The sequence below is a fragment of the Desmodus rotundus genome, chromosome 10, assembly GCF_022682495.2.
Source record: "Desmodus rotundus isolate HL8 chromosome 10, HLdesRot8A.1, whole genome shotgun sequence".
NCBI lineage: Eukaryota > Metazoa > Chordata > Mammalia > Chiroptera > Phyllostomidae > Desmodus > Desmodus rotundus.
The window spans coordinates 36598986-36624056 of NC_071396.1; the positions used below are offsets into that span (position 1 = coordinate 36598986).

Consider the following 25071-nt stretch of genomic DNA (forward strand, 5'->3'; position numbering starts at 1 on the left):
AATTTATGATTATTTATGAGTAGATATTTCACATACCATCACAATCCATTTCAGAACACTTTGCCCCGAAGGAACCCTGTACCGGTAAGCAGTCACTACCCATTTTCCTGGCCCGTGTCAGCCTCTGGCAACCACTAATCTACTTTCTGTCCATCTGAGGCGTTTTTGTACAAATGGAACCACAACACGTGGTCCTGGGCGATTGGTGTCTTTCATTTCCTTACAGTGGATTCGGGGTGGATCCGTGATGTAGCGTGACTTGGTCCTCCGTTTGTTGTAACGACCGAATACTCTTCCGTGGTACAGAGAGACTGCACTGTACTTACATTCAGACTCCAGAAGTTTGGGCTGCTCACGTGTCTTTGGTATCGTGAGTAATAGCTCTGAGCATTCGTGTCCGCATTTTTGTGTGGGCGCATCTTTTCCTTTCTCTTTGTATACCCTGGGGGGGTAGTAGAATGGCCTTTGTCTGGTCCTAGGACAATATCATTAAAAATGAGCCCTGGATGGTGTAGCTCAGTGGATGGAGCACCTGCCTGCAAACGGAAAGGTCGCCAGTTCAATTCCCAGTCAGGGCACATGCCTTGGTTGCAGGCTAGGTCCCTAGTTGGGGGCGTGTGAGAGGCAACCAGTCGATGTTTCTCTCCTTCCCTTTGTCCCTCCCTTCCCCTTTCTCTAAAGTAACTGAATAAAATCTTTTTTAAAAAATGAGCCTTGGGTACCTACTAATCCAAATTTTATAGTGGGGGAAGCTGAGGCTCAGAGGCCATCACACAGTCCAAAGCAGAAAATGGACAACTTCCTTGTCACCCCTTAGAGATAGCGGGTAGCATTACCACGGGGATGTGAGGTACAGCCCAGGGAATGTCGTCAGTGACGCTGTAACGGCTGTGTGCGGTGCCGGGTGGGCACTGGGAGTGTCCGGGGTCCACGTTGTTCAGGGTCCAACCACTCTGCTGGACACCTGAGGCCAATACACGACAATTCTGTGTGCCAATTGTAATTGAAAAACAAAAACTAAAAAAAAAAAAAAAAAGGTGGTGAAAGGCAAAGGAATCAACAGATTATCCTGGGAGGATGGGAGGCGATGGACTGGAAAGCACTGGTGTGAGACTGGCCTTAGATGGTTGGAGTGGCAGCTCCTCCAATGGGGGAGAGGCCGGGGTGGACCCGAGGGTCCATGGGTTTACATGCTTGGGAGGAGGGAGCTCCCGTTTGGTTGTTTCGAGTCACATGTGTGTGAATATCTGTGTGAATGATTTGCTCAGCGAATGGACAGATGTTGTATTATCCTGCTGACTACAAGCACTGGTATCTAATTCCAGGTTTTGCACATGTGTGCCTGTGTGTGTGTGTGTGTGTGTGTGTGTACTGGAATGACATCAACTGATGCAGGTGTACTCCAACAGCGGGGTGGAGCACTAGCAGCCTTCCTGCACATGGGGGGAGGGGAAGGAAAACCAAGTCGGCCCGCTGCCTGTGGAGATGTGCTCAGGACTTGGTACATTAGCAGTCAATGTTCTGTTGGCCTCACATCGCTTCCCGTCGTGACCGGCCTGTAGCTGTGTTTCCTTCCAGTTACTCTCGACATAATCGGTCACTTCCTCTCAGGCTCCATTGATGTTTATGGTGCCATTCGTGGGGCGAAATGGCTTTCAACAATCTTTAATCTTTACCAGCTGTCTCCGCCACTGGTTCCCAAGAGGAACTCACCTATCTGGAGCACTCTGGAGCTCTCGTTTGGACATCAGGAGTGATACTGTCCTGAGCACTTCCCTGGGGCCACAGCATACCCGTTGTGCTTCCTCCTTTTTCATTAGCTGGGAGTTCACACGCCAGCATACTGGCCCATCAGCAGAGAGAAAGCTCTGGGCTAACCCTTCTGTCCACTCTGGCCCTGCGCACGTATCTGTACAATCTGTACCTATTTATGTGTGTGTTTCTTGTCTGATTCTGAAACTGCATCACGATACGTTAACAGCATTGTAGGAGGCGACGCGGCATGAGATAGATCTGTTTTTTCTGTAACAGATGTGTAGCAGTATGTGAGATGCATTGGAGTTCTTCCCCGCCTTTCAATAATCTTAAATCATGTATATCATTGAACTTCTCTGTTTAAAAAGATTGGAAGGGCTGTCTCCTACCCCTGTCTAAATCCAGTTCTTCTTTTCCCCTCTTGGGGGCGGCATTGAGGGGAAGGGTCATGCCCCAGGTTGATCATCATTTTGAAATCCACCCCCACCCCGCTTATTGTTATAGTCAATCCCAGTTCTTAGTTATTAAGTAAATGCCATGATTTAGATTTTCTTGAGAAAATAGTCATCCACTTCGTGAAGATATTGCGATTATTATCAAGAGTTGTTCATCCAGTCTCAAGGTGCTTTAAGCTTCCCCCCCCTTTTTTTTCCTTGCCACAACGAATGTCTCATCTATTTACTCTTTTTGATCTAAGAGTTTTATAGGGAACAACTCTCTAGAAATTCCAATGGCAGGATTTGGAGGGTTTAATAGTTTGTTATTCACTTAGAGTTGAACACTCTTATGGTCCAAGAATGTTACAATTTCTGGCCTTTGGGATTTATTGCAGTTTCTTTATAGACTGATGTAGGATCGGTTTTTATTATTGTTCCATTAAGTGCTGAAAGAGGGCATGTTACATCTATTTCTAGGGCCCAAGGCTAGTTGGTGATTAAATCAATGTAACTTTTTTCTTCAGATTACTTTTCCATATTTATTTCACCACTTGATGTACGAAATACCGGGTAGCATCTTAGTCCCCGGCAACAGGCTTTTTTCGTTGCTCTGGGTGCCTCCTACTGTGAGTGTGGCCTGTTGCTTGGCGTGTTGAATTAGTCAAGACTGGTTTGCAAGACGCTCCACTCACACTGACCTCCAATCAACAAAAGGGAGTCTATTAGCTCATTTATTGGCTCAGCTTATCCTCCTGGAGTCTGCATTTTCACCCTTTCATCATCAATTTCTTGATGAAATCTTTGAATATTTTTTTGCCAGAAATATACTAACCCGATTGTGACGTTCCAGAAGTCAGACGCCACGTGTGAGGAGTGTCGCCTCATCTACCGAAGGAGCTCCTCGGAAGGTGTCACTGAAATTCCCGCCCGACTTAGGTTACGTTATCTGACGTGCACTTGTTTTACTGCCCACATTTTGTTAAGTACAAAATGAAGGAAACCGATTTTTATCATTTTTGCTTCTACTTTTGAAGACAAAGTTTTGATCGAACCTCTTGAAGTACGAAGGGTTAAAATCCCAGGGTTGGTCCAGCGTTTGGGATGGGAGATGCTCTCATGGCCGCCTTTGGAGAACCCATCCTACCCTGCCCTGGCCAGCTGGTTTGGTTGGAACATCGTCCCGTATACTAAAACGTGGCAGGTTCAACCCCTGGCCGCAGTGCGCACGGGAGGCAACCAGTCAATCGATAGTTCCCTCTCACACTGATGCATTTATCTGTCTCTCCCCCTTCCTTTCTCTCTAAAATCAATAAATATATTTTCAAGCAAGGATTTTTTTTAAAAAAACAAGTTTATGAAAGATGCCTAGAGATATGAAATGGTACCCTGCCATGGTCAAGAACCCAAGATGACACCTGAAAAAAGCAGGAGAAAATTTAGTCAAAAGAACTCAACATCACAAATATATATTTCATATGTACTTTGGCCCATCCTGCATCGTATAAAATATTGTAAAACGGTTGGATCAAGACATGGCATTTGGAAAAAGAACCACAATATTGTAACATGATGGAACACACATTCTCGCATGAAACTGAATACACTTGCATATTTCCACTAGCGTAGTCAGTTGCTGTTACAATTTTTATTTGATTTTCTTCCTCAGAAGTTAGATTTATGTTTTGTTCAGTTCTGATTTCCCAAGAGTCCCTTATATCGCAATGGACAAAGAACAGAGGTGGAGACAGGGGCTTTGGGGTCAGGCAGACTGGTGTGGCCTCAGAGGACACAGAAACCTCGGTGACAATTTATAGCCGAACAGGGCATGCTCACGGCTTTGGGAAGCTGGCTGGCGGCACTGCATTGTGCAATCCTTAGAGACCAAAAGAAAGACTGCTGAATTGGGAGGCAGGAAACTTAATTTTTAGTTTCGAATCTACCACTTTTTTTTTTTTTTTGGCTTTTCTAAACGTCAGTTTCCTTACTATTAAATAAACAACATGGCGAAACCGACACTGTTGCTTTGGCCTCACGAGGTTACAGCGAGCTCAGACAACACGCTTGAGAGTGCCTTGAGCGCTCCTGAGCACTTCCCCGCCGGCAGGCAGAGCACAGACCTGTGGCGAATTACAGTAACGGCAGTGCCCAGGAGCTCGGACCATAATGGAAATTTTCCCAGAGGTTATACGTCAAATTGAGCACCTGTGCAACAACACAGAGAGAATGTTACTCTTTAGCAGCTGATCTGAAAGCTCCTCTTGGGAAACTATCGTGTAATTTTTCAAGGAACACCTTTGAGGGACCTGCTGGCTTTCAGCACATGTGGAATGTACAAAAGTTTAAAGGTCGGATAGGGAGTCAGGGGTGCTCCTTAATGTTTCAAGGGGAGTGTCTTGGGGAGAGGAAGTTGAGGGGCTGAGTTCGAAGGGAGATCGAGAGAATGTCAAAGATAGGGGGACTTCAGAAAGTGCAAAATGATTTGCTCCCACGAGTCCCCTGAAACACAGCCCTCACCCACGCGATAGAGTCTAAACGGTCGTGGCTGAAGAGCCAGACATCCTAAGACTCAGTTTTCTTTCTTTCTTTTTTTTTTCCCATCAAAGTCATTTGCATTTTTTTCTCTTTCCGACCTCCAGGCCATCAAGAAGCCATCGCCGTGTGCTTACACATCCAGACCCAGCAGACAGTCAACGACTCCCTGTGTGACACGGTGCACCGTCCTCCAGCCATGAGCCAGGCTTGCAACATGGAGCCCTGCCCGCCCAGGTAGGTGTGGTCTTGTGCGCCCGGGACTCGCCATGTCTGGAAGGTAACGCATCTGTGCGTGGAGACTGGGTTCCCCTGGGCTGGTCAGCCCAGCCTCCGTCAGGCTGCTCCCCTCTCTGCTCACATTAGGCTGCAGCCAGGTTCTTGCTTCGCTGTGCAGATGCTGCTGAGCTGTTAGCAGGAAGCCCCGTTAGCCTCACTTCTGCCTGCACTAAACACGCATGAACAAAACCTGGCCTGCTGCTGGCAAAACCAAGAGGCCAGCAGGCTTGTTCTTTTCCCCCGCCTGTCTCCTTGAGGGCACTTCTCGGGCTAAGGCCACACGGCAGAGCGCGGGGTTGAGCAGAGCTGGCACTGGCACTCGCGGGGGCCCAGACCATGTGTGTTCAGTGGCCGAGTGACCCCCTGTCTGTTCCCGAGAACACGACGTGGGTTACTGCGCTGTGTCTGAGAGGGTGGGGTAGTGAGGTACGGACCTCAAGGAATAGGTGAGGAAGACTTGTTTGGGTCTCCTTGGTAGGAAAGGTTGACCTTAAAAGTTCATCAGCTTCCCTGCTTGAGTCCTGAGATCCTGGGGAATTTCATCAGAAGGGAGTTTCATCAGAAAGTTCCCCCCAGTTTCTCTGTCCCTGGGTGTTGCTGGCTATGGGGGTCATAGCCCAAGGCTTCTCTTCTCACACAAGACCTTCTGGAATCCAGCCCCAGGCTTCCCTTCCTTTGTCTCCTTTACCTTGATGGTCTTGGTGGATCCTCTGCAATCATCATGGCTTCCCGTGAAGGGGCTTTTTCTGGGTCAGCTCTCCTCTGATGACACAGACACGGTGTCCCCAATGGTTTATAACCCAATATATTTTTAAAGATTTTATTTATTGATTTTTACAGAGAGGGGAAGGGAGGGAGAGAAATATCAGTGTGTGGTTGCCTCTTGCACACCCCCTACTGGGGATCTGGCCTGCAACCCAGGCATGTGCCCACTGGGAATTGAACTGGCTATGCTTTGGTTTGCAAGCCAGCGCTCAACCCACCGAGCCACACCAGCCAGGGCAGGACCCAATATTTTATAAATCTGTCCTGCACATTCTGAGTGGCCACGGCCTTCATTCACACCCATGTGGCCTGAACTGTGGGCAGCTCAGATGGCCCTGGACACTTGTGCAGAGTGACTGTGTGAACCTCCCACACGAAACTCTTCCATCGTGGATTAAAATCCACATTCATGACTTTGGCCTATTCTTGGTTTCCCGAGGCTGCTGTAACGAAGGATCACAGGCTGAGCGGCTCAAAGAACACAAACAGATGGTCGCAGAGTTCTGGAGACTAGCAGGGCGAAAACCCAGGCATTGTTTTCAGGGTTGGTTCCTTCAACCCTGCAGACAATGGGCTGTGAGGGAACACCTTGCCTCTGTGAGCCTCTGGCATTCCTCGGTGCTCCTGAGGGTGGTGGTCTCTGCGTTTCCCCATTGTCTTCCTTCTGTCTGTCTCAGCGCCCGAATTTCCCTTTAATGAGGCTGCCACTAGTGATGGGTGAGAGCCCACCCTACTGACTCATCCTAACTTGATTATGTGCAAAGACCCTCTTTCCAAATAAGGTCACATCTGCAGGTACTGGGGTCAGCTCTTCGACATCCTTGGGGGCGGATAGTTCAACCCCACACAGCATATAAAGTCCTTTTCGACCCCGGTTTTGGGTTCTTGAACCACATCTCCTGACACTGCCTCTTTCACCACCCACGGTCACTTACCCGAAGGAACTTGCTCAGCGGCCATAGTAATTTTCACTGTGCCAGCTCTCACACTCAGTCATGCCTCCTGGGCGTGGCGCAGCCTCTGCCGGGAACCCTTCTCTGCCATGGAATATGCTAATTCTCTCCCATAAAAGTAACTATTGGCTCCCCTCTCACTGTGTAGAGAAGTCAAGCAGGATGGGAAATGGGATCCTCACCCAGGACACTCGACGCAGGGGAACTCCTCCAGTCCCAAGAGAAGCTGAGATGCCTCGGGGACATGGGGTGGAACCTAGTCAGGTCTTCTTCTGTCACATCCTTCGCCTAGTTCCTTCATCTGAGTAATGATGGAAAATGAGAGACTTCAGGGTCCCCCAGGTCCCCCTCGGCGCCGATCTTTCCTCATGGAGGAGTGCTTCCGTTTGCGTCTCCAGAACTATGCCTGATCTCAATGCTCTCAGCCTCCTGTCTACTCGTGAGCAGCTCCAAAGGCTCAGGGCTGGCTTTAGTTCTACAAACAGCAGCCTTTGCTTGGCCTGCCCAGGAGGTCAAGGCAAGGGGGCATTTGGTCTGCACCGCTGTCCTGCCTTTGCTCAGCAGATCAGAAGATTTCACAAGTCTGGGAACCCTGTCGGCAGGCCACCGCAGGGTGTGTGCTGGTTCCCCCCCCCCCCCCCCCCATGCGCCAGCCAGCCATGGGCAGGCAGGATGCTCTGTCCCTTGCCCCCTGGGGCCTGGGCCGGAGCCGACTCTCCTTATCTTCCTCATCAGCGTCTTCCCCACAGAGCCTCCAGGCTCCAAAGAGCAGAGCACCCAGTATGTTTTGGCCACTTTGCAAAATTCAGAGTCTGTTTTTCTGTGAAGGGAAATACTATTCCTCATTTCAAAGTCACAGCTTTAATAAACGTTTTTGAAGGTTGAGAGTTATGTTGGGGGGGGAAAAATACCACCACCAGCAGAGACAAAGGGTTGCTGCCAAAATAAAGGTAAGTTTACAGAAATGTTTTAGGTTCTAAAAAGCAGCGGTGTAGGAATAATAGGAACAGGGTGTTGCATAATATTTTCCCTACAAATATTTACTGGCCCCAGGGTGAAACTTACTGCGAGGTTGGGTTGGACACTTGGCGCATCTTTATTTACCCAAAGGCAGATGGACTTGATGTTTGAGCCGGCCTCTCCCAGGTGGGGTGTTGCATGGTTATTTGCTCTGTGGGGCTGCTCTCCCCAGTCTGCCCTCTAACTGCTGAGCGTCTGTGATGTGTGGGGTGTGCCTTCTCCAGGGGGAGCCAGCAGCCTGTAGAAACCTGCAGGCTTACTTAGTGGGCCCACTACTCTAAGGGGGGCCTTCTACCTCTAGGGAGCAAAGTGGGAAAGTGAGAGGGAAGGTGGGTGTGTTTTGTGTACCAATTTATCACCCAGTTCTTGAATTAAAAAAAAAAAAAGTTCTGTATTGGGTAGCTCATTGTTAATAAGAAGATACTGTTACCCATTTCTTGGTTAAAATGTTTCCTTTCCAGTCCCTGGTGCCTCTAACTGATTGTTCTATGCTTTTTTCCCAGATTATTTTGGAACCTTTTAAATAACATGGGAATTCACCTGCTTCTGGAAAATTTATAGGAGTTCAGGCAGCACATTAGCAGGATCTAGTCCCTTTCTTGAAAGGAGCTTTTCATAGTTTCCTAAAAACTTCTCTATTTTGTCTAGGTTTTCAAATATATTATTAAATTCCCTGTATCTTAATTAGAGGTTGCATCCTTGATATTCCAGGGGATTACAGAAGTGTTTTACATCTTAAATTTTTTTTGTTTTATATTCTTCTATTTTTCTTACAGCTCTTAGCTCCCACTTCATACATATTTTTACTTATTTTCTCCACACTTGTGTAATTATGTCTTCATTGAGAACTTTTGCCTTCATATATTAACATTTTAGCTCCTGTCCTATTGTATTTGTCTTGAATTTTTCTTCTAATTTAAACAATAAAACATTTATTATAGAAACTTAGAAATGAGAAAAACTGAAAACCACTTTTAATATGATTTTCTTTTACAAGAAAACTAAGTTATTTTTTTGATAATGAGTGTTTATTATATGAAAAATCACAAGCAAGAATAGAGAAAATAAAAATCCTATAAATTAGAGACCATCACTGTTAACGTTTAAGTGTAGAAGCATCCAGGCCTTGTACTACGTGCGTTCATAAAGGCATAAAACAATAGCACTGTACTTGCTATTTTATGGCCTGCTTTTTTCCTGATAAAAGTATATTATGAATGTATTGCATGTGAATAACTATACATCTACTTTATTATTTTAATGGACACTAGCATTGTGCTGTATCAATTAGCAATTATTTCCTAAGATGGTCTCCCTTCCACTTTGTAAAAGTTACTTTAATATTTATTTATTTAGTTATTGCTAACACAAATGATGCTGGAACAAACTTTTTTTTAATGTACATTATAAACATTTTACAACTGTATCCTCATGGTATCTCTACAGTAACAAGTTAGAAATTTATATTGGCTAATAATGAAACATCCACAAGGTAAAATAACCACAGTGTACAACTTTCCGTCCCGTAGACGGACAGAGACTCTTCAATGGTTTCACCCGGTGCTGGTGTGGGGTGGGGGGGGCGCAGGCACGCACCCTTCTGGAGGCGGTGTGAACGGGGACTCTCTCCCTTGAAGGCAATTTGGAAATATGTACCAAAAGCAGCTGCCTTGGTTTTTCATTTTTACAGATGTTTCATGAGGAAACCTGATTTTTCCAAGATCTTACTGGAAGGGAATCACAGTGTGTGTGTGTATGTATATGTATGTATATATATAGTAAATCCAATGCTAACATAAAAGAATTTTTCATAGGGATATTCCAAATAATGAATCCAGGAGCCCTGAAATGTTCCTGAAGTGTATTTCTCAGCATTTAAAATTTCTTCTGACACCTACATAAATCATCCTTGCTTTGAGCGCTATTCAAAACCAAACCTAGGTTTCGTTATTAATACCTGGTGGTAGGTGAGCATGAGGAGAAATTGGCTTCCTTTCAACCTGGACTCTCCCCAGTGGGTAAAATCTTTAACCGCGCCCCTGACATTTCCTGCCCCTCAACATCGTCTTTCTGTATTTGACCTGCAAATAATGCTGGAGCTGCTGGGGCTGCAGGCTCTGCACGCGGTGGGTGAAGCCTGGGGCTCTGGAGAACCTGGGGTTGTCGTGTTTAGGCTGTTGACCACGGTCTCATCGCACAGTCCCACTTCCCCCCCTTGCTCTTTGGTGCAGGTGGCACACGGGCGCTTGGGGACCCTGCTCAGCCACCTGCGGTGTTGGGATCCAGACCCGAGATGTGCACTGCCTGCACTCCGGGGAGCCCCCCGCCCCCTCTGAGGAGTGCAGAGACGAGAAGCCCCACGCCTTGCAAGCCTGCAATCAGTTTGACTGCCCGCCTGGCTGGCACATTGAAGAATGGCAGCAGGTATGGCTGCCCGCGGCCGCCCCCGCCCTCCAGGCCCACAGTACAAGAGCCCGGCATTGACCGGCCCCTACTTGTGTCCCCAGTGCTCCCGGACGTGCGGTGGTGGGACTCAGAACCGGCGAGTCACCTGCCGGCAGCTGTTAACGGATGGCAGCTTTCTGAGCCTCCCAGACGAGCTATGCCAGGGACCCAGGGCAGCGTCCCGTAAGTCCTGCGCCAGGACTGACTGCCCTCCGCACTTAACCGTGGGAGACTGGTCCGAGGTAAGGGCCCTTCCCAGCCTTACGCTCCCTGCGTTCTCACCCCTCCGCTGTCCCAGCAGCCAAGTCTTTCCTCCCCAAGACGAGGGCTGGGACCAGTGTGTGGTGCAGTCTGCACTCCCTAAAATCACGGTGATCCGCACTGTGATTGCCTGTTAGTGGGGAGTCGCTTCCTGAGCGACGCGGTGGGGTTCCTGTCTAGCTTACTGTGTCCTTAAGCCATAAGATTGCTGATTGGTCCCTCCGAGCTCTGAGCAGATAAATGCTCTTCTTCTCCAGAGTCTTTGCAGAGCCAGGGGAGATGCAAAATGGTGTTGCCATAGCGGTCCTTACAAAAGCACAGGCCTGCTCACCCAGGACAGGAAAATCACTCAGGGGCTGAGGTTTTGCTGGGAGAAGTAAGAGTAGGTAAAAGAGGTTACCCACCTGAGCCAGGGTGGACCTGAGGCCCGTCAGTTCCCTAGGCAACCATTCTTCGGGGCGAGAGCAAGCTGGTCACACTCCAAGAGGTCAGGCCAAGCACAGTCAAGAACCCTCCCCGTCCCAGCTGGGCCACCTGTCTGGGAAGCCTCCACCTGGGAAGAGGAGCAGGTGCACACGCATGCAGGAGGGTTGAGCCCTTGTCAGCTTCGGACACCAGAAGCCAGCCTTCAGTTCCGCAGGCACACAGGGCGCCAGCAGCCTGGGTTCCCCCCTGGGTTCAGTTGTTTTCCTGTTAGTTGAAATTTCCTCTTGTTTTTAAGTTGCTCTTTTTTTTTTTTTTTTTTTTTTTTAAGAGAAAGGGGAAGGGAGGGAGCAAGAGAGGGAGAGAAACATCAATGTGTGGTTGCCTCTTGTGCACCCCCTACTGGGGACCTGGCCCACAACCCAGGTATGTGCCCTGACTGGGAATCAAACTGGTGACCCTTTGATTCTCAAGCTGGCACTCAATCCACTGAGCCACACCAGCCAGGGCCAGAGTTGCTCTGTTTTGGCAGAGACTCGGACAGCAAATTGCCAACCTCTCTGCAGCTTTCGGCCAGACGAGTCCCTCTGCCGCAGGATGGCTCACTTAGGGGCAGCCGGTCCCCCATTCCACACTGAAACGGGCTGCTCACCCTGGCCCCAGCCAGGCTCAGTAGCCATGCCAAAATTCCCATTTTCCACGGAGCCGGGCCTCTGGCCGGCAGCTGCAGGAATCCCCTCTCCCCAACACTAGCTCCGCTCATGGCTTGTCTGGGCTTTGCTCATTCAATGCTACATTAGTTTTCCTTGATTTCCTTAGGTCAAAGTTTTGGGCACAAAGGAGCTTTCCATTCTTGTGCTGCTTTCCAAGTTCTAAGAAAGGAGCATTGTTCCCAAATGGGGGTCTTCTGTGATCCATGAGCTCTCGCAGGCTGTCTGTACTCCCCGTGCTTTGTCGGAGCCTGTGACTGTTTTGTTGGACCTTCATGGTGTTCCTTGGTGTTTTTTAATTTTTCTACTTACATGGCTGTTGTGGGTTCGATTCCTGGTCAGGGTGCAAACAGGAGGCAAGTGACCTATGTTTCTCTCTCACGTTGATATCCCTATCTCTCTCTCTCTCTTTTTCCCTCTCACTGCCCACCCACGTCCCCTCTCTTCTCTCTAAAATCAATATATCCTCAGGTGAGGATTTAAAAAAAAGTAGCAGAAAGAGCCATAGGCCTCTGAGCAGAAAAGGCAGACAGAGAACAAAAATTCCCTCTTTGGCCTCGTGTTCCCGTGACGTTCAGTGCAAGGGGGCAGAGGGCTCACACACTTCGGTGGCAGAGAAAGCACGACCCAGGCCTGCTCCCTCATCTTGGTGGTTCTTCCAGTGGCACTGGTGCAGAAGAGGTAGTCACTTTGTCAGGCCTCCTTGAAAATTGTCCAGGGCCAGATGACACCCAGACGGTCCAGAGGGCTGGGGCCGCGCAGACTCGGACCGCAGGGTGGAAAGGGGATGACACAGTCAGACGCGGGATGCACGGCACTCAGCCAGCAACTGCGCTGTAGGGCAGACCCAGAATACCAGAAATCTCGACACTCTCTACACACAGTGTAATGAAAACTGGGAGGTCGGGAGAAGAGAGGTAGGAGGGAATGGAAACCTGCTTATTTCCTCTTCCTTCTTAACAGCGGGTCAATAGCTATTCTTGGAAGGTAAAATATGTCATTAAAAATAACGACCTGAACGAGTCTCTTGTTAGTTTCTTTCACTTTTCTTTCTTCATTTTAGAGGATTCTTTGAGAATGAATCACTTATGGTGGGAAAAAAAATAAGACATTCAACCACACTTTGAATTTTACATTCGTTTTTTCCTAATATACCTAATAAAATTGCCAATATACCTAATATAAAATTTCTAATTACTTAATTAAAATTTTAAATTGCATGTCCATACAATGATGATCAAATATCAATGTTTTGAACATAATGAGCATGAAATATTAATGTTACTTTATGTATAGTAGTCTGGGTAGTTTTTAAAAAAATGTCCCTTTTATACATTTCTGTTTCTTGAATTCTTGGTCTTGGGTACATATCTTTGTTTAAAAAAAGCAAAGTCATCTTACTACATAATAAATAGTTAAAAAATAAACTAGACATCAAGTGTAAGGCCAAAAATCCCCGGCGACAGCAGGTTCCTGGGAATTAATTCCTCTCTCGGAAAGAGAGACGGGAAGGGATGGAGCAACGGAGGGGAGGAGAGGAGAGATGGGAGCTCTCCTCGTCTTAACCAACAACAGAGCCCAGGAAGTGGCTTGCGTTTTGGCACACTGTCCCGCAAGCTCCTCCTTGCTGCTGGCCACGTTTGTGTGGCCATGCTGCACTTCATCCCGCTGTGCAATTCTCGTTACAGTGCTCTGTCAGCTGTGGCGTGGGCACCCAGCGAAGAAAACCGGTGTGTCAGAGGCTGACCGCCAAGGGCCGGCGCGTCCCCCTCAGCGAGTCCTCGTGCCGAGATCTCCCGGGGCCCCCTCTCGTGAGAGCGTGCCACATGCCTGAGTGCAGCAGTAAGTGTGCGAACGTCCTGTGCATCTTTGTTCCGAGTACCAACTGGATATTTCTAATCTGTAGGTCAAGCAAGCCACGCAGAAGGCAGAAGCATTGTAAGCAGCAAACAGGATAATGCTGAAGGCCAAGATGAAGTGTTAGGGAAAGTCAGTTTGAAGGACTGTCCGCCCATAGAACAATTGTGTCTTTTAGGTTTCCTCACCTGCATCGCTACTTCCTTACGCCCTGCACTTGACCATGGTTTTTTCCACGTAGAATTCATGAGTGTTCCTTGTAGAAGTTAAGCCACAATACTTTCTGGGTCTCGTTTTTTTTTTTCTTTTTCTTTTTCCCTAACGATATATTCGTACTCCTTCTATAAAAGTAGAAGAGATAAGCATTTTTCATTTTCCAAGTATCTCATCCTGTGTTTAATCTAAAACCAGAGATACCTTTGGTTTTTTACAAATGGCAGTTTGGATACCTCTTCAATTCTTTACATTATAATTAATTATAATTACTAAGTTATGACTTATATCAGCTTGACATAGAGAGTTCATAGTATGGCTTAAAACTATCCCAAAGCTGATATATATGTAGTGTGTGTCTGTATTTCCAGTGTGTGTGAGAGAGGACACATGTTTACATGTGCATATGTGTGTTTTATGCAGGAGGGTGACAAGAAAGGGGTTGCGTACTGTCCCTACAGCAATTGAAAATGAGGCAGCAAAGTGGGGTGGGAGGTGGGATGGGAGATGGGGACCAGGCACACCGGACATGCACTGCTTCTGGGTGTATTTCTAGCTTTATTTTTCACCCCGTTTAATTATTCACCTGTAAGATAACATTAATGACCTCAGGCAGGGACCCCCCTGAGCTGACAGTAAGGAAAAAAGCTCAGAAAATATTGTTTTTATGCTGCTTAGGAAAACATACGTGTATATGCGAAATCTAAGTTTACCAACAGCATTCCTGGAGAAACTCACACAACAAAGTCAGAACCACAATAACAACGTTTCTAAAAGCAGTAGCACTTGTGGAGCGCTTACTAGGGAGAGTTCCTTCCGCGCATCGACTCCTTTGGTCTCCGTACCACTTTGAGACACATACAGCCCCTGCTCAGAGACAAGGAGCCCGACAGGTAGAAAAGGTGTGAGACCTGAGTGAGGACCTGCAGCTGCCAGTGGCCCTGGAGCCGCTGACCACGAGGCCGTCTGGTGCCTGAGCCCAGGCTCTTAGCCACCTCTCCCTGCTGATTCATGCACAATGTGAACGTTTGTTTTTTCCCCCGGGAAGTCTTTGAGAACAAATGTTTAAAATCTGCAGCGCCCAAGCCCTCGAGGGGCTGGGCTTGATGGGGTCCCGGACTTGAGGACTGTCTGTGGTGTGTGGCGCACTATCATGCTTCGAGCGGCTTATCGATCTCATTTTTATTAATTGTGGATGGTTTTATAGCAGTGTGGCTGGACCGTAAACTGCCTGAGAGGAGAGTGAAATTAAAGTAATGCTGGCAGCCTTCTCTAAAATAACAGAATAACATGTGGGACCGCATCGTGGTTCTGAGGGCATGCACTGTGGTACCAGATGAGATTGTAAATTATCCTGGCATGCAGCGGGGAGCTAAGGAAAACGATAAGTCTTACGGAGGTGGGGGGGGGGGAGAAAAAGACAGTAATATTTCTTTTCTGCCCCACCCCACTCCCTAGCTTGCCAACACGTAGGTCATGGAAGCTGACGGGAGACAGGAATGCACACTCCCAGTACAGCCAGCACGCCCTGAGCTGGGCCTCCCCTCCAGCTGCAGCCTGGCCTCATGCCACCGCTGTGCTCAGGGCCCCTCGCTGGCTGCAATGTGGCTTCTCCCTACCATATCGAACTTCCATTCTCCCATCCTCCCGACCCCTGCGGCGTCTCCACCACCTTCCCACTGTCCTCCCGCACTTGGCCCTGGCTCCACCCTTGTCACACCGCCCGGTGCCCTGTGCGCAGACCTACAGCACCCTTTCTGCCTTTCTCTGGGACACTCTGGCTTGTATCAGCCTTGGCAGGTCACTGTCAAAAAACTTTTCTTACTGAGATATTTGTTGGTGTCTTCTTCTTTTTCTTTTTTCTCCCTCCGCCCCCCTACAGAAATGAAAGCAGAGATAAAGACAAAACCTGGTGAGCCGGGTCCTCAGATCCTGGGTGTCCAGAGAGTCTACATTCAGACGAGGGAAGAGAAGCGTATTAACCTGATAGTGGGTAGCAGGGCCTACTTGCTGCCCAACACCTCTGTGATCATTAAGTGCCCGGTGCGGCGGTTCCAGAAATCGCTGATCCAGTGGGAGAAGGATGGCCACTGTCTGCAGAACTCCAAACGCCTGGGTATCACCAAGTCGGGCTCCCTGAAAATCCACAGCCTCTCGGCCCCTGACAGCGGCCTATACCGCTGCATTGCGGGCTCTGCCCAGGAGACTGTCGTCCTCAAGCTCATTGGAACAGATAACCGGCTCATCGCACCCCCGGCCCTCGGAGAGCGCACCCAGGAGCTCCCGGAAATGGACCACAGCAAAGCCGACGGTTTGGCAGCCACGTGGCATCAGATGAGGCAGATGTGGAATAACAAAAATGAGCTTTACCGGGACAATGGCCAAATGAGTAACCAGCCTTTCCTCAGGGCTCTGTTGGGGCACTGCCCCAATTCTGCAGGCAACGCCAACTCCTGGGAGTTGAAGACTAAGCAGTTTGAAGCAGCCATTAAACAGGGAGCATATAGCGTGGACACAGCCCAGTTTGACGAGCTGATAAGAAACATGAGTCTGCTCATGGAGACGGGGGAGATAAGCGACGACGTTGCCTCGCAGGTGATATATCAGCTGGTGGTCGAGTTAGCAAAGGCCCAGCCGGTCCACCTGCTGTGGAGGGCCACTCAGGAGGAGGTGCCTCCCGCGGCTCAGCTCAGAGGGGACACGGGACGTGAACCCCAAAGCCTGAATGTGAAAAACTCAGGCAAGCTGACGTTCAAGCCAAAGGGACCAGTTCTCATGAGGCAAAGCCAACCCGCCTCGATTTCGTTTAATGAAACCGTGACTTCGACGATTGGAAATACAGTGTACATCACAAAGAAGACGGTGGTCATCAATATCCTGTGTGAGCTTGTCACCCCCAGTGAGGTCACCTACGCATGGACCAAAGACGGAGCTTCGCTACAGCCCTCAGAAAAGTAAGTGGGAGGAGGGTCCACTGTTCCTTTTTGCAAGACCTTGTGAATGGTTATTCCAGTTTTCTCGAAAATATTTTCAAATTCCTTCTCTTAAGAATGTGTTTCCAGCCCTGGCTGGCGTGGCTCAGTGGATTGAGCACCGGCCTGCGAAGCAAAGCATCACCGGTTTGATTCCCAGTCAGGGCACATGCCTGGGTTGAGGGCTAGTTCCCCAGTAGGGGGCATGTGAGAGGCAACCACACAATGATATTTCTCTCCCTCTCTTTCCCCTTTCTCTAAAAATAAATAAATAAAATCTTTAAAAAAAGAATCCAGTTTAGGAAAGAATCCCCCAAAATGTAACGATGTGTTTTTCAAATACGGTTTCGAATTCGTGACATTCAACGGCGTTATTCCCCATCATTCATGTGTAGGAGCGACAAGCAGTGGGACGTGTGACTGAACACCTCTCAGCCTCTCTCTTCGCAGAGCACTTACCATTCAAAATGAAAGCAGTCTAAGGCCAATTTAAAAGTAGGCATGCGTGCAGTTGTCCTATATTGCAAATCCCCGTCCAGTGCTCTGACATATCTTGGAACTGTGGGATCTTATCTGAGCCGGCGTCAGCCCTGTGGGGTTGGCAGGGCCGGGGCCCACAGTCTCCTGTGATGTCACTGAGAAGCAGGAGCCCGTGACTAACTCATGGCCAATCAGAACGAAGGGCCCTATCTCTAAACGCTGCCCGCGGTGTCTGGATACCGCACAAACACTCACCTTGGCAGAGAGATTGGGCATCTGGAGTAATTTCCTATGTCGTGCAGTTTTTAATGTCATAAAATCCAAAAACTAGAAGATAACATGGTTCAAAGTGTTTTGAGCTGTTCACAACAAAATAACAAAGTCATATGTTATTTTATCATGATCTGTCAGTGCCAATATATCACAATTCATTGATTTTATATAAAATAACAGGGATTAACAGGAATATTAATTCCTTTTGCATTCCTTACTGTCTCTAAATCTTGCTACATAAGGCTGTAGACATTTTGCTTTTTTAAATTTGCATTTAAGAGTTCAGGCTGCACCTTATCTGCCTCTGGAGACTATTCAGAAACACAAACAAAATAGCAGATGTTAAATTGTTTTGTGGACCACGAGGCACATTAAAAATGCAAGTTTTACTTTGTATCATGTCTTTTGGGCATTGAGCCTAATATGTGGTCCACCAGGAGAAAGCTAGGTATAATTCAATGTTTTATAATAACTTACTATAGGCCTTGACTTAGAATGAAAAGATAGAACAGATTTAATTTTTTAAATTGTTTGCCCTCGTGCGAAATGAAATTTCAGAAGTGGAGTGAACCTCCCAGATCAATACCCTTGGCAGTTCTCAAATCTGTTCTGTCTTAGGACCCCTTTAATTGATTGAGGAGCCCAAGGAGCTTCTGGGCATGTGAGTTACAGCTATTGCTGTTTACCACATTGGAAATTAAAGCCAAGAAACACTTAAAACATTTGTTTATTCATCCATTTAGAAACAACCATAATCAGCCGATGACTTGTTCATATAACATAATTTTTGAAAAGCAATATTCTCAAAAAATTTACGGGTAACAATGGCATCATTTTCTATCTTTGCAAATCAATGTCCAGATTAATAAAATACATCTGGATGCTCATACTTCTGCATTCAATCTGTTGGGATATGTTTTTTTGCACCAAAGCTTCTAGAGGAAGTTTGGCCTCACCCAGAGATGTTAGTTGGAAAAAGAAGGAATAATTTAACAGCCTTTTCAGATGATTGTGGATGTTCTTCTGTGATACCACACGAAAACTAGGCAAGAGGCATTTCACCCTGAAAGGCTGGTGGGAATGTGAGATCTAAAATCATATTAATGAAATTTCGGTAATTTGGTTATAATGAAATCTATTCGTTTGTCTTGCACTCCGAATGGCTCTTTTACCTACACAGATTTTAGAACCTCACACATTGGACGTTTGCAAACTACTGGACCTTCCAAACATGGACAAGCCCCATGAAACAATTGTAAAAGTACGCATATTCTTTAATATCACTACGCCTCTCATCAGAAAAGTCTGTGAGCTTTGGGAACGTCTTTGAGCTAACAAGGGGGAATAGGAATGTTCTGAAATTCTAATCCTCACTTGAAAAGTTCCAATTTTATCATTGGCCACAAATTCTGTCAGTTGCGTTCCTTGAGTTGGCCAGCTCATTTCTGTTCATTTCAAGAAATGCTTGCCAAACAGCCCAGTCCAAGTAACCGTAGTTTGTCTGTTAGTCATTTCCTCAAGAAAGAACAGTATTCCAGGACAAAAGCAGCTCAAAACCTCGCACCGACATCCATGCACGGTGTGGACTTCCCATTTTGACATACAGAATATCAAAAACATATGTAGTCAAGGGTCGTAAAATTAGTGAGTTTTACTGCTTCATTAAGAACATCCTTATGGGAAACGGGCTTTTTTTTTTTCCCCCCTGCAAGGGTGCGGGAAGTCAAGAACACAGGGACTGCTGCTACTGCCCACACCGCTGCGTGGTTCCTGCTGAGACGTGGCAGTTTTACCCCCCTCTGCTGTTGCTCTCAGCGCAGATGTCAACACAGGGATGTGATAAATGGTGCTTACTGTGGCCGGGAAAATAGATTTGGCCTCACAGGCCCCGGGGGTCCATGGACCTCCCTTTGGGGACTGCTGGTCTAGCTCAATCGCTCCCTCACAGGCACTGTGAGAAAGTTGAATCGATAGTGGACCGATGGCCGTAGGCATCCTACAGGGATAGGAGGGCAGGCTCAGATTGCATACGTGTTTGTTGAGTGGATTTGAAATAGTTTGACTTGATCAACTGGAGTTAACATTAGTTTCAGAGGCCAAGACTCCTGGAGGTCAAGTAAAGAAGAGGTTTTAGCAAAGTACTTCCTACGCATATGTGTTTCTGTGTACTTGAAGGGTCGGCCGTTTGATATTGAAACAATTCCACGTGGGTAGTAAAAGTTTTGTTTTATCTTACCTGGCTGGGTAGCTCACTTGGGTAGAGTTTCATCTGGATATGCCAAGGTTGCAGGTTCGATCCCCAGTCAGGGCACATACAAGGAGCAACCAAACCATGCATCAATAAGTGGAACAACAAATTGATGTCGCTTTCTCTCTGAAATCAATTAATAAAATATTTTTTAAGTTTTTATTTTAATTTTTAGGAGACTAAAAGAATAAGATCCATTTTTATTTTCCTTGTTTCTGAATTTACCTCACTAATTTGTCCAACTTGTGTCGAATTCCTTTACATAACGGAGGGTCTCACCTTTAGATATATTTTCCTGCGTGTGCTGGGATACCTGCCAAGCAAGAAATCTCAGCTAGGAAGGGAAGACTGTGGGCAGATTCACTGAGGCTTGTGCCTGTGGAAAGATCATTTTGTCATTATTTTAAAATGAAAAAGAAGGTCGTGTGGCAGAGGCCAAGGTCAGGTCCCTAAGGAACTCCATTTGCTCGTTCTGCGGCCCAGGGCTGGCCCAGGCTGGCCGTGTGGGTGACTCCATCTCTCAGTTGTACAACTGTGCCCAGCTGTACAACTCGGTGACCTTCACTGCACTGTCAAAGTGAGACCTCCAGACCGAAGGAATGATTTGAGAATTGCTAAGTCACACAAACATATAGATGAAATAACTTAAGAAAACCCTGTAGTGTACTTATTTTTCAAGTATAGTTAACTATTGTAATTAAACGTTTTTAAAATTTTTACATTTTATTTATTTTTAGAGAGAGTGGAGGGAGGGAGAAAGAGAGAGAGACATCCATATATGAAACATCCATTGGTTGCCTCTTGCACGCCCCCTACTGGGGACCTGGCCCACATCCTAGGCATGTGCTCTGACTGGGAATCGAACCAGTGACCTTTCAGTTCGTAGGCTGCTACTCAATCCACTGAGCCACACCCACCAGGGCTAAACTTTTGTTCTCAATCAACTGCTCTTTCATAGGGATTTGGCAGTGAACTAGAGTGTAGCCCTATCACAGCTGGGCCTGCCACACTCCTGTTTTTATTCTGGGAAAGTCAGCTGTTTTGATTTCTGCCTGCTTGTGTGTCTTTTTCTGTGTGTGCTGCCGGGGAGCTGACTCTTCCTACTACATGGACTCTGTGCCATTATTTTTATCTGTTCTGATCATTCACGTGTTTTTTCATCCAAGGCTCTTGACAACTTGCTACATAAAAGTCAGTGAGAAGGCACAGCTGTGAATAAACTTTGGTCCCTGCTCTGGAAAAGATCACAATCTAGTGGGAAGAAATTGATTTTTTATCAAATAAGTATATGAACCAGAGCAGAAGGCGCCCAGAGGGAGCCGAAGATAACTCTGGGAGTGTTGGGGAAAGCTTTAGGGGAAATTGCATTTGGTCTGGGGCACAGTGGGTGGGTCGGAGTTTGCCAGAGGGAGGAAGGACATTCCAAATACAGTGAACACCATATGCAACAGCTCAGGGCGATGAAAGGTTATGGAATGTTCTGGAAACCGTTAGACATTTATGCTGGCAGGAGCATGGGGCAAGCAACATAAAGTGACAGGAAATGACGAAGTGGCCCACTTCACGAAGTGACATACGGTCTTTAGTGGTCACAACAGTCCCCGTCTGCCCAGATCTGTAAAGTGGATGGGCCAGCCGAGACAGGAGAATGTGGGCAAGTGACCTAGAAGCCACTCCCAATCATTAAGAAAGAAAGAGAGAAAGAAAATTAAAGCAGAACAAACACTCCTTCTGGTTCCCTGAGAAATCATCTCACTTGTTGGGGTGCTCCCGACCAACTCTGGTTCTCCGAGTGGTATCCCCAGGTTTACGGCCCTCCCTAACTGGGAAGCCGAGAGGAACTCCCACACCGCGGCAGCCCTGGTCCTGAGCAGGTGAACTCCAGCCCAGCACGGCCTCAGCGTGGTTGCCTGCGCAGTGACAGGGAGACAGTAGCCATCGCCCGTCCTGTGTGAAAATCCGAAGGGGAAAATTCACACCTGCAGCTGGTTAGGGAGGATGTGGGTGGCTGGTGTGTCTTTTTAGAAACAGTGGTAGAAGGGGCATTAAGTCCATGCTGGAAAGCCTCCTCTCGTGCGGAGTGAGAGAAGACTGGATCTGCCAGCTCCATCCAGCTGCGTCTACCATGTCTGTGTGTTTAAACCGAGAGGAAAGACTTTTCCATCCTCTGGTCCATGTAATTTTCTGCCTGTGGGTCACCTTCTGGGGTCCGTGGCAGCCTGAAGTCTGTGATTTGGCCGTCGTCTTTCTGTGTGACTTGCTGTGGTCCTAGAGCCGTTAAACGTATTACGTGACTGTGTCCTCTTTCTAAATGTCCCACAGAATAATCTTGTCCGGACCGGGGAATCTGCAGATACGGAACCCCACGAAGAAGGAAGGAGGCCTGTATGGGTGCTCAGTGGCTAATCGTCTGGGTTCCGACGCCGAGAGTTCTTCAGTGCTGTACGCAGGTATGGCCCACCTGTGCTTTAACAAACTCTGGAGCAGAAGTTCCCAAACTTCAGTGAGCGCCCCCTGTTGGGGGTGGTTTAAAACACAGATGTCTAGCCCCCACTCCCAGAGGTTCTGGCCCAGGAGGTTTGGGAGGGAGTCTGAGAATTTACATTTTTAACATGGTCCAGGTTACACCAGTGCTGCTGGCCTGGTGGCCACACTTAGAACGTGGCTCTTCTAGAACTTCCTAAGAGTTGGGAATGAACAAGACGTTTAATTGGTGGTGCTTTTCTTTTTAAAGAGCCACCCGTCAAGGAAAGATAATTCTCTTTCTGAGATTGCTGTAAGCCTCCCAGTGGCACACCCGCCAACCCCTACACACACGTGTGAAGCGCGTCATACCTGTAGGTCAGTGTGTGTCTTCCCAGCGATGCCGTTTGAATATTCAAGTGTGCTTTCAGTATGAAGGAACATTTTTTTTAGGTGGCAGGGTTGTAAGCAGCGCCTCCTTGTGGCCAGCTCATGTTCTGCAAATAAAGCAAGAACACCCTCCTCCCACTCCCAGCTCTGTGGCTTCTGGTGACTTTGGCTCCGATGGGCTGGAATGAGCAGAGGGACAAGGCCGGGGATTAGAACCCAGCACTCGGACATGTCCATGTTGGGCTCTGGAGCAGGCACCTTGCGCCTATACGTTGAGGAGGTGGGACCCGTTGAATCTGTGTGGACTCAGCCCCGCCCTTGTGGTTCAGAGGTGGGGCCCTCAGGCCTAGATCCTCCTGGGTAGTTCCCTTTTCTGAGCTTCACCTCCTCTCCAGGAAACATGGATCCCAAGGCTCTAAAAGCCCTGCGAGGAATAGAAGTCCCCCATGCGACTCAGAAATCTCCCCTGAAGTCAGTCCTAGAACAACCCAGATTCCCGGGCGAGCTGGTGCAGGGTCCCACGGGGGCCAGAGGACTTGCTGCCATGGCTGCAGCCCTCTCCCGGCCCCGAGAGCTGCTCCCAGCTTTTCAAATTTCACGGTAGTTTTCCACCACCCCTGGCCCTCCAGTGGAGAGCAGAACATTCGGTCATCCAACCATGATTGTTCTGGAATTCTCTTCCCCTGAATACACGGGAACCAACCAGTGAGCTAACGGTCTTTATTCGCCCATGTTCTGTGCGTAGGTGTGAAAACAAGTTAAGGAGACATGGCCCCTCCTTCCTGGCGCTGATGGTGGCGTGGGGGAGGGGTGCTCTGCCAACTTCCTTCCCCGACACCCACAGGCTTCTGAGCGGCTGTGGATAACCAGACCCTTCTCTGCCTGCCAGCGGGCTGAGTGGTTTGAGGGTGTTTTCCAACTCTTTCCCCCACTGCCAGCTCAGGCACCCCGTGTCTTTCCAGAGTGAGTTCATAAATCAGTCTGGGAAAAGTATGTAGTTCTCAAAAACCTGGGGACATAAAAGTCCTTGACTGAGTCCCCGATTCTTTGTGGCCTTGTGCATTTTGTTTTTGCCACACAAGTTTTATGCGGGGTTTCCTTCTCCAGTTGCCTTTCTGGGAAAAGAGCCAGATGCCCTGGTGTGTTAGGTCCTCCTGGAGCTCCTCCGACGCCGCACTGCATACCTGTCCCTCGGCCTTCCTTCCTTCTGAATCCCTCCTGTATCACGTGTATCGAAAAGGGATGTTGTCGTAAAACCAAATACCCTCATGGCCCATGTATGGTTGTTGCAATCAATGCACCTTTGTAGGTATCTCTTTGACTATATCCATCCATCTGTCCACTGAGTGTCCCCAGGCTGTGCGTATCCCTCCCATCAGGGTCCAGAGAGAGAGCCAGGACCGTCCACTGCTCTCAGAGAGCTGGTCGCCATTTGCCAAGTGCAGCTCGGTTTACCAAAGAGCCAACACCATGTGAGCCTAACGTAGTTTTCTGTTCCCTTCCAATGAAGAGGCGCCTGTCATCTTGTTCCTGGAAAGAAATGTCACCAGCACGGAGCACGGCCCTCTGTCCGTCGTGGTTGGGGGCACTGTGAAGGCAGACCTGGGAGCAAACGTGACCGTCCACTGTCCTGTGAGAGGTGAGTGTGGTCACTTCCAGCCCGAGAGCACGTGGCCCACTGCAAGGAAACACCGAGACCCCCGTGTGGCCGTCTTAACCCTCTGATCTGCCCGTGAAATGACAGTGGATTTCTCTCTCAGGGGTGAGCTCACGCCAGCTCACAAGACCAGTGTATAAAACAAATTTGTTTTTTTAATTTTAGAGAGAGAGAGAGGAAGGGACATAGAAAGAGAGAGGAAAATGAATGGGTTGCCTCCCGTATGCGCTCCGATTGGGGATCAAACCCACAACCTTTTGGTGAACAGGGCGAAGGTCCAACCTACTGAGCCCCTCCTGGGCAGGGCGGACAGAGTGTGTCTTCACTCCTTCCCAGCGAGGACTGCAACTGCTTCGCACGCTGTTGTGTTCCCACTTCCCACGGGGTGCCTGACACTGCAGCCCCTTCAGACGCGTCTCCCAGGCAGGTGGTTGCGGGTGAGGGTGCAGCCTGAGCAGCGAGAGTCATCTGTTGGACATCGGTAGGTGCGTCTGCCGGCCAGACAAAGTCTGTGCTAGGCCGGGCCAGGTCGGGCAGTGGGCAATGTCCGGGCCCCTGGGCCCAGACGCTCTGTCCTGGACCGATCTCGTGTGAGCCTCACCTGTCTGCGCCTTTCTGCTCTGTTCACAACAGCAGGTAAACCTCCTTTCTAACAGACTCACTCTTTCCTCGATTGAAGCGCCACCTTCAGTCTTGAAGCTCCACCTTCAGTCTGACCTTGCCTCCATCTTGGGCCTTTCTGGCCCTTGAAGCCATAGATTCCTAAATCTTCACCTGGACCCACGCCTGCCCCAGACTGAGGTCAGTGTGCCACACACGTATCCCCTAGGTGGGCACTGGCAGGGCTTTGGTCTTTTTCTCAGACACTGCGAAGTCCTTGCTAGGAGGATCCACTTTTAAGATTTTATTTATATTTAGAGAGGGGACGGGAGAGAGAAAGA

General features: G+C 48.3%; 2 protein-coding genes across 4 annotated transcripts in view; both read left to right on the forward strand.

Moving 5' to 3' along the window:
* The window catches only part of EFL1 (elongation factor like GTPase 1), a 339962-nt gene that overhangs the window by 210790 nt on the left and 104101 nt on the right, over positions 1-25071 (forward strand). The window lies entirely within an intron of this gene.
* The window catches only part of ADAMTSL3 (ADAMTS like 3), a 143647-nt gene that overhangs the window by 96014 nt on the left and 22562 nt on the right, over positions 1-25071 (forward strand). For all 3 annotated transcript variants that reach the window (XR_006655667.2, XM_045196616.2, XM_024561776.3), the window contains exons 17-23: positions 4829-4958; positions 9970-10162; positions 10246-10425; positions 13266-13419; positions 15530-16601; positions 21943-22070; positions 23984-24112. Coding sequence is in view for 2 of the 3 variants with exons in the window: in XM_045196616.2 (XP_045052551.2) it covers positions 4829-4958; positions 9970-10162; positions 10246-10425; positions 13266-13419; positions 15530-16601; positions 21943-22070; positions 23984-24112 (1986 nt within the window). In the remaining variant the exon portion in view is untranslated. The remainder of the gene's footprint in view (positions 1-4828; positions 4959-9969; positions 10163-10245; positions 10426-13265; positions 13420-15529; positions 16602-21942; positions 22071-23983; positions 24113-25071) is intronic.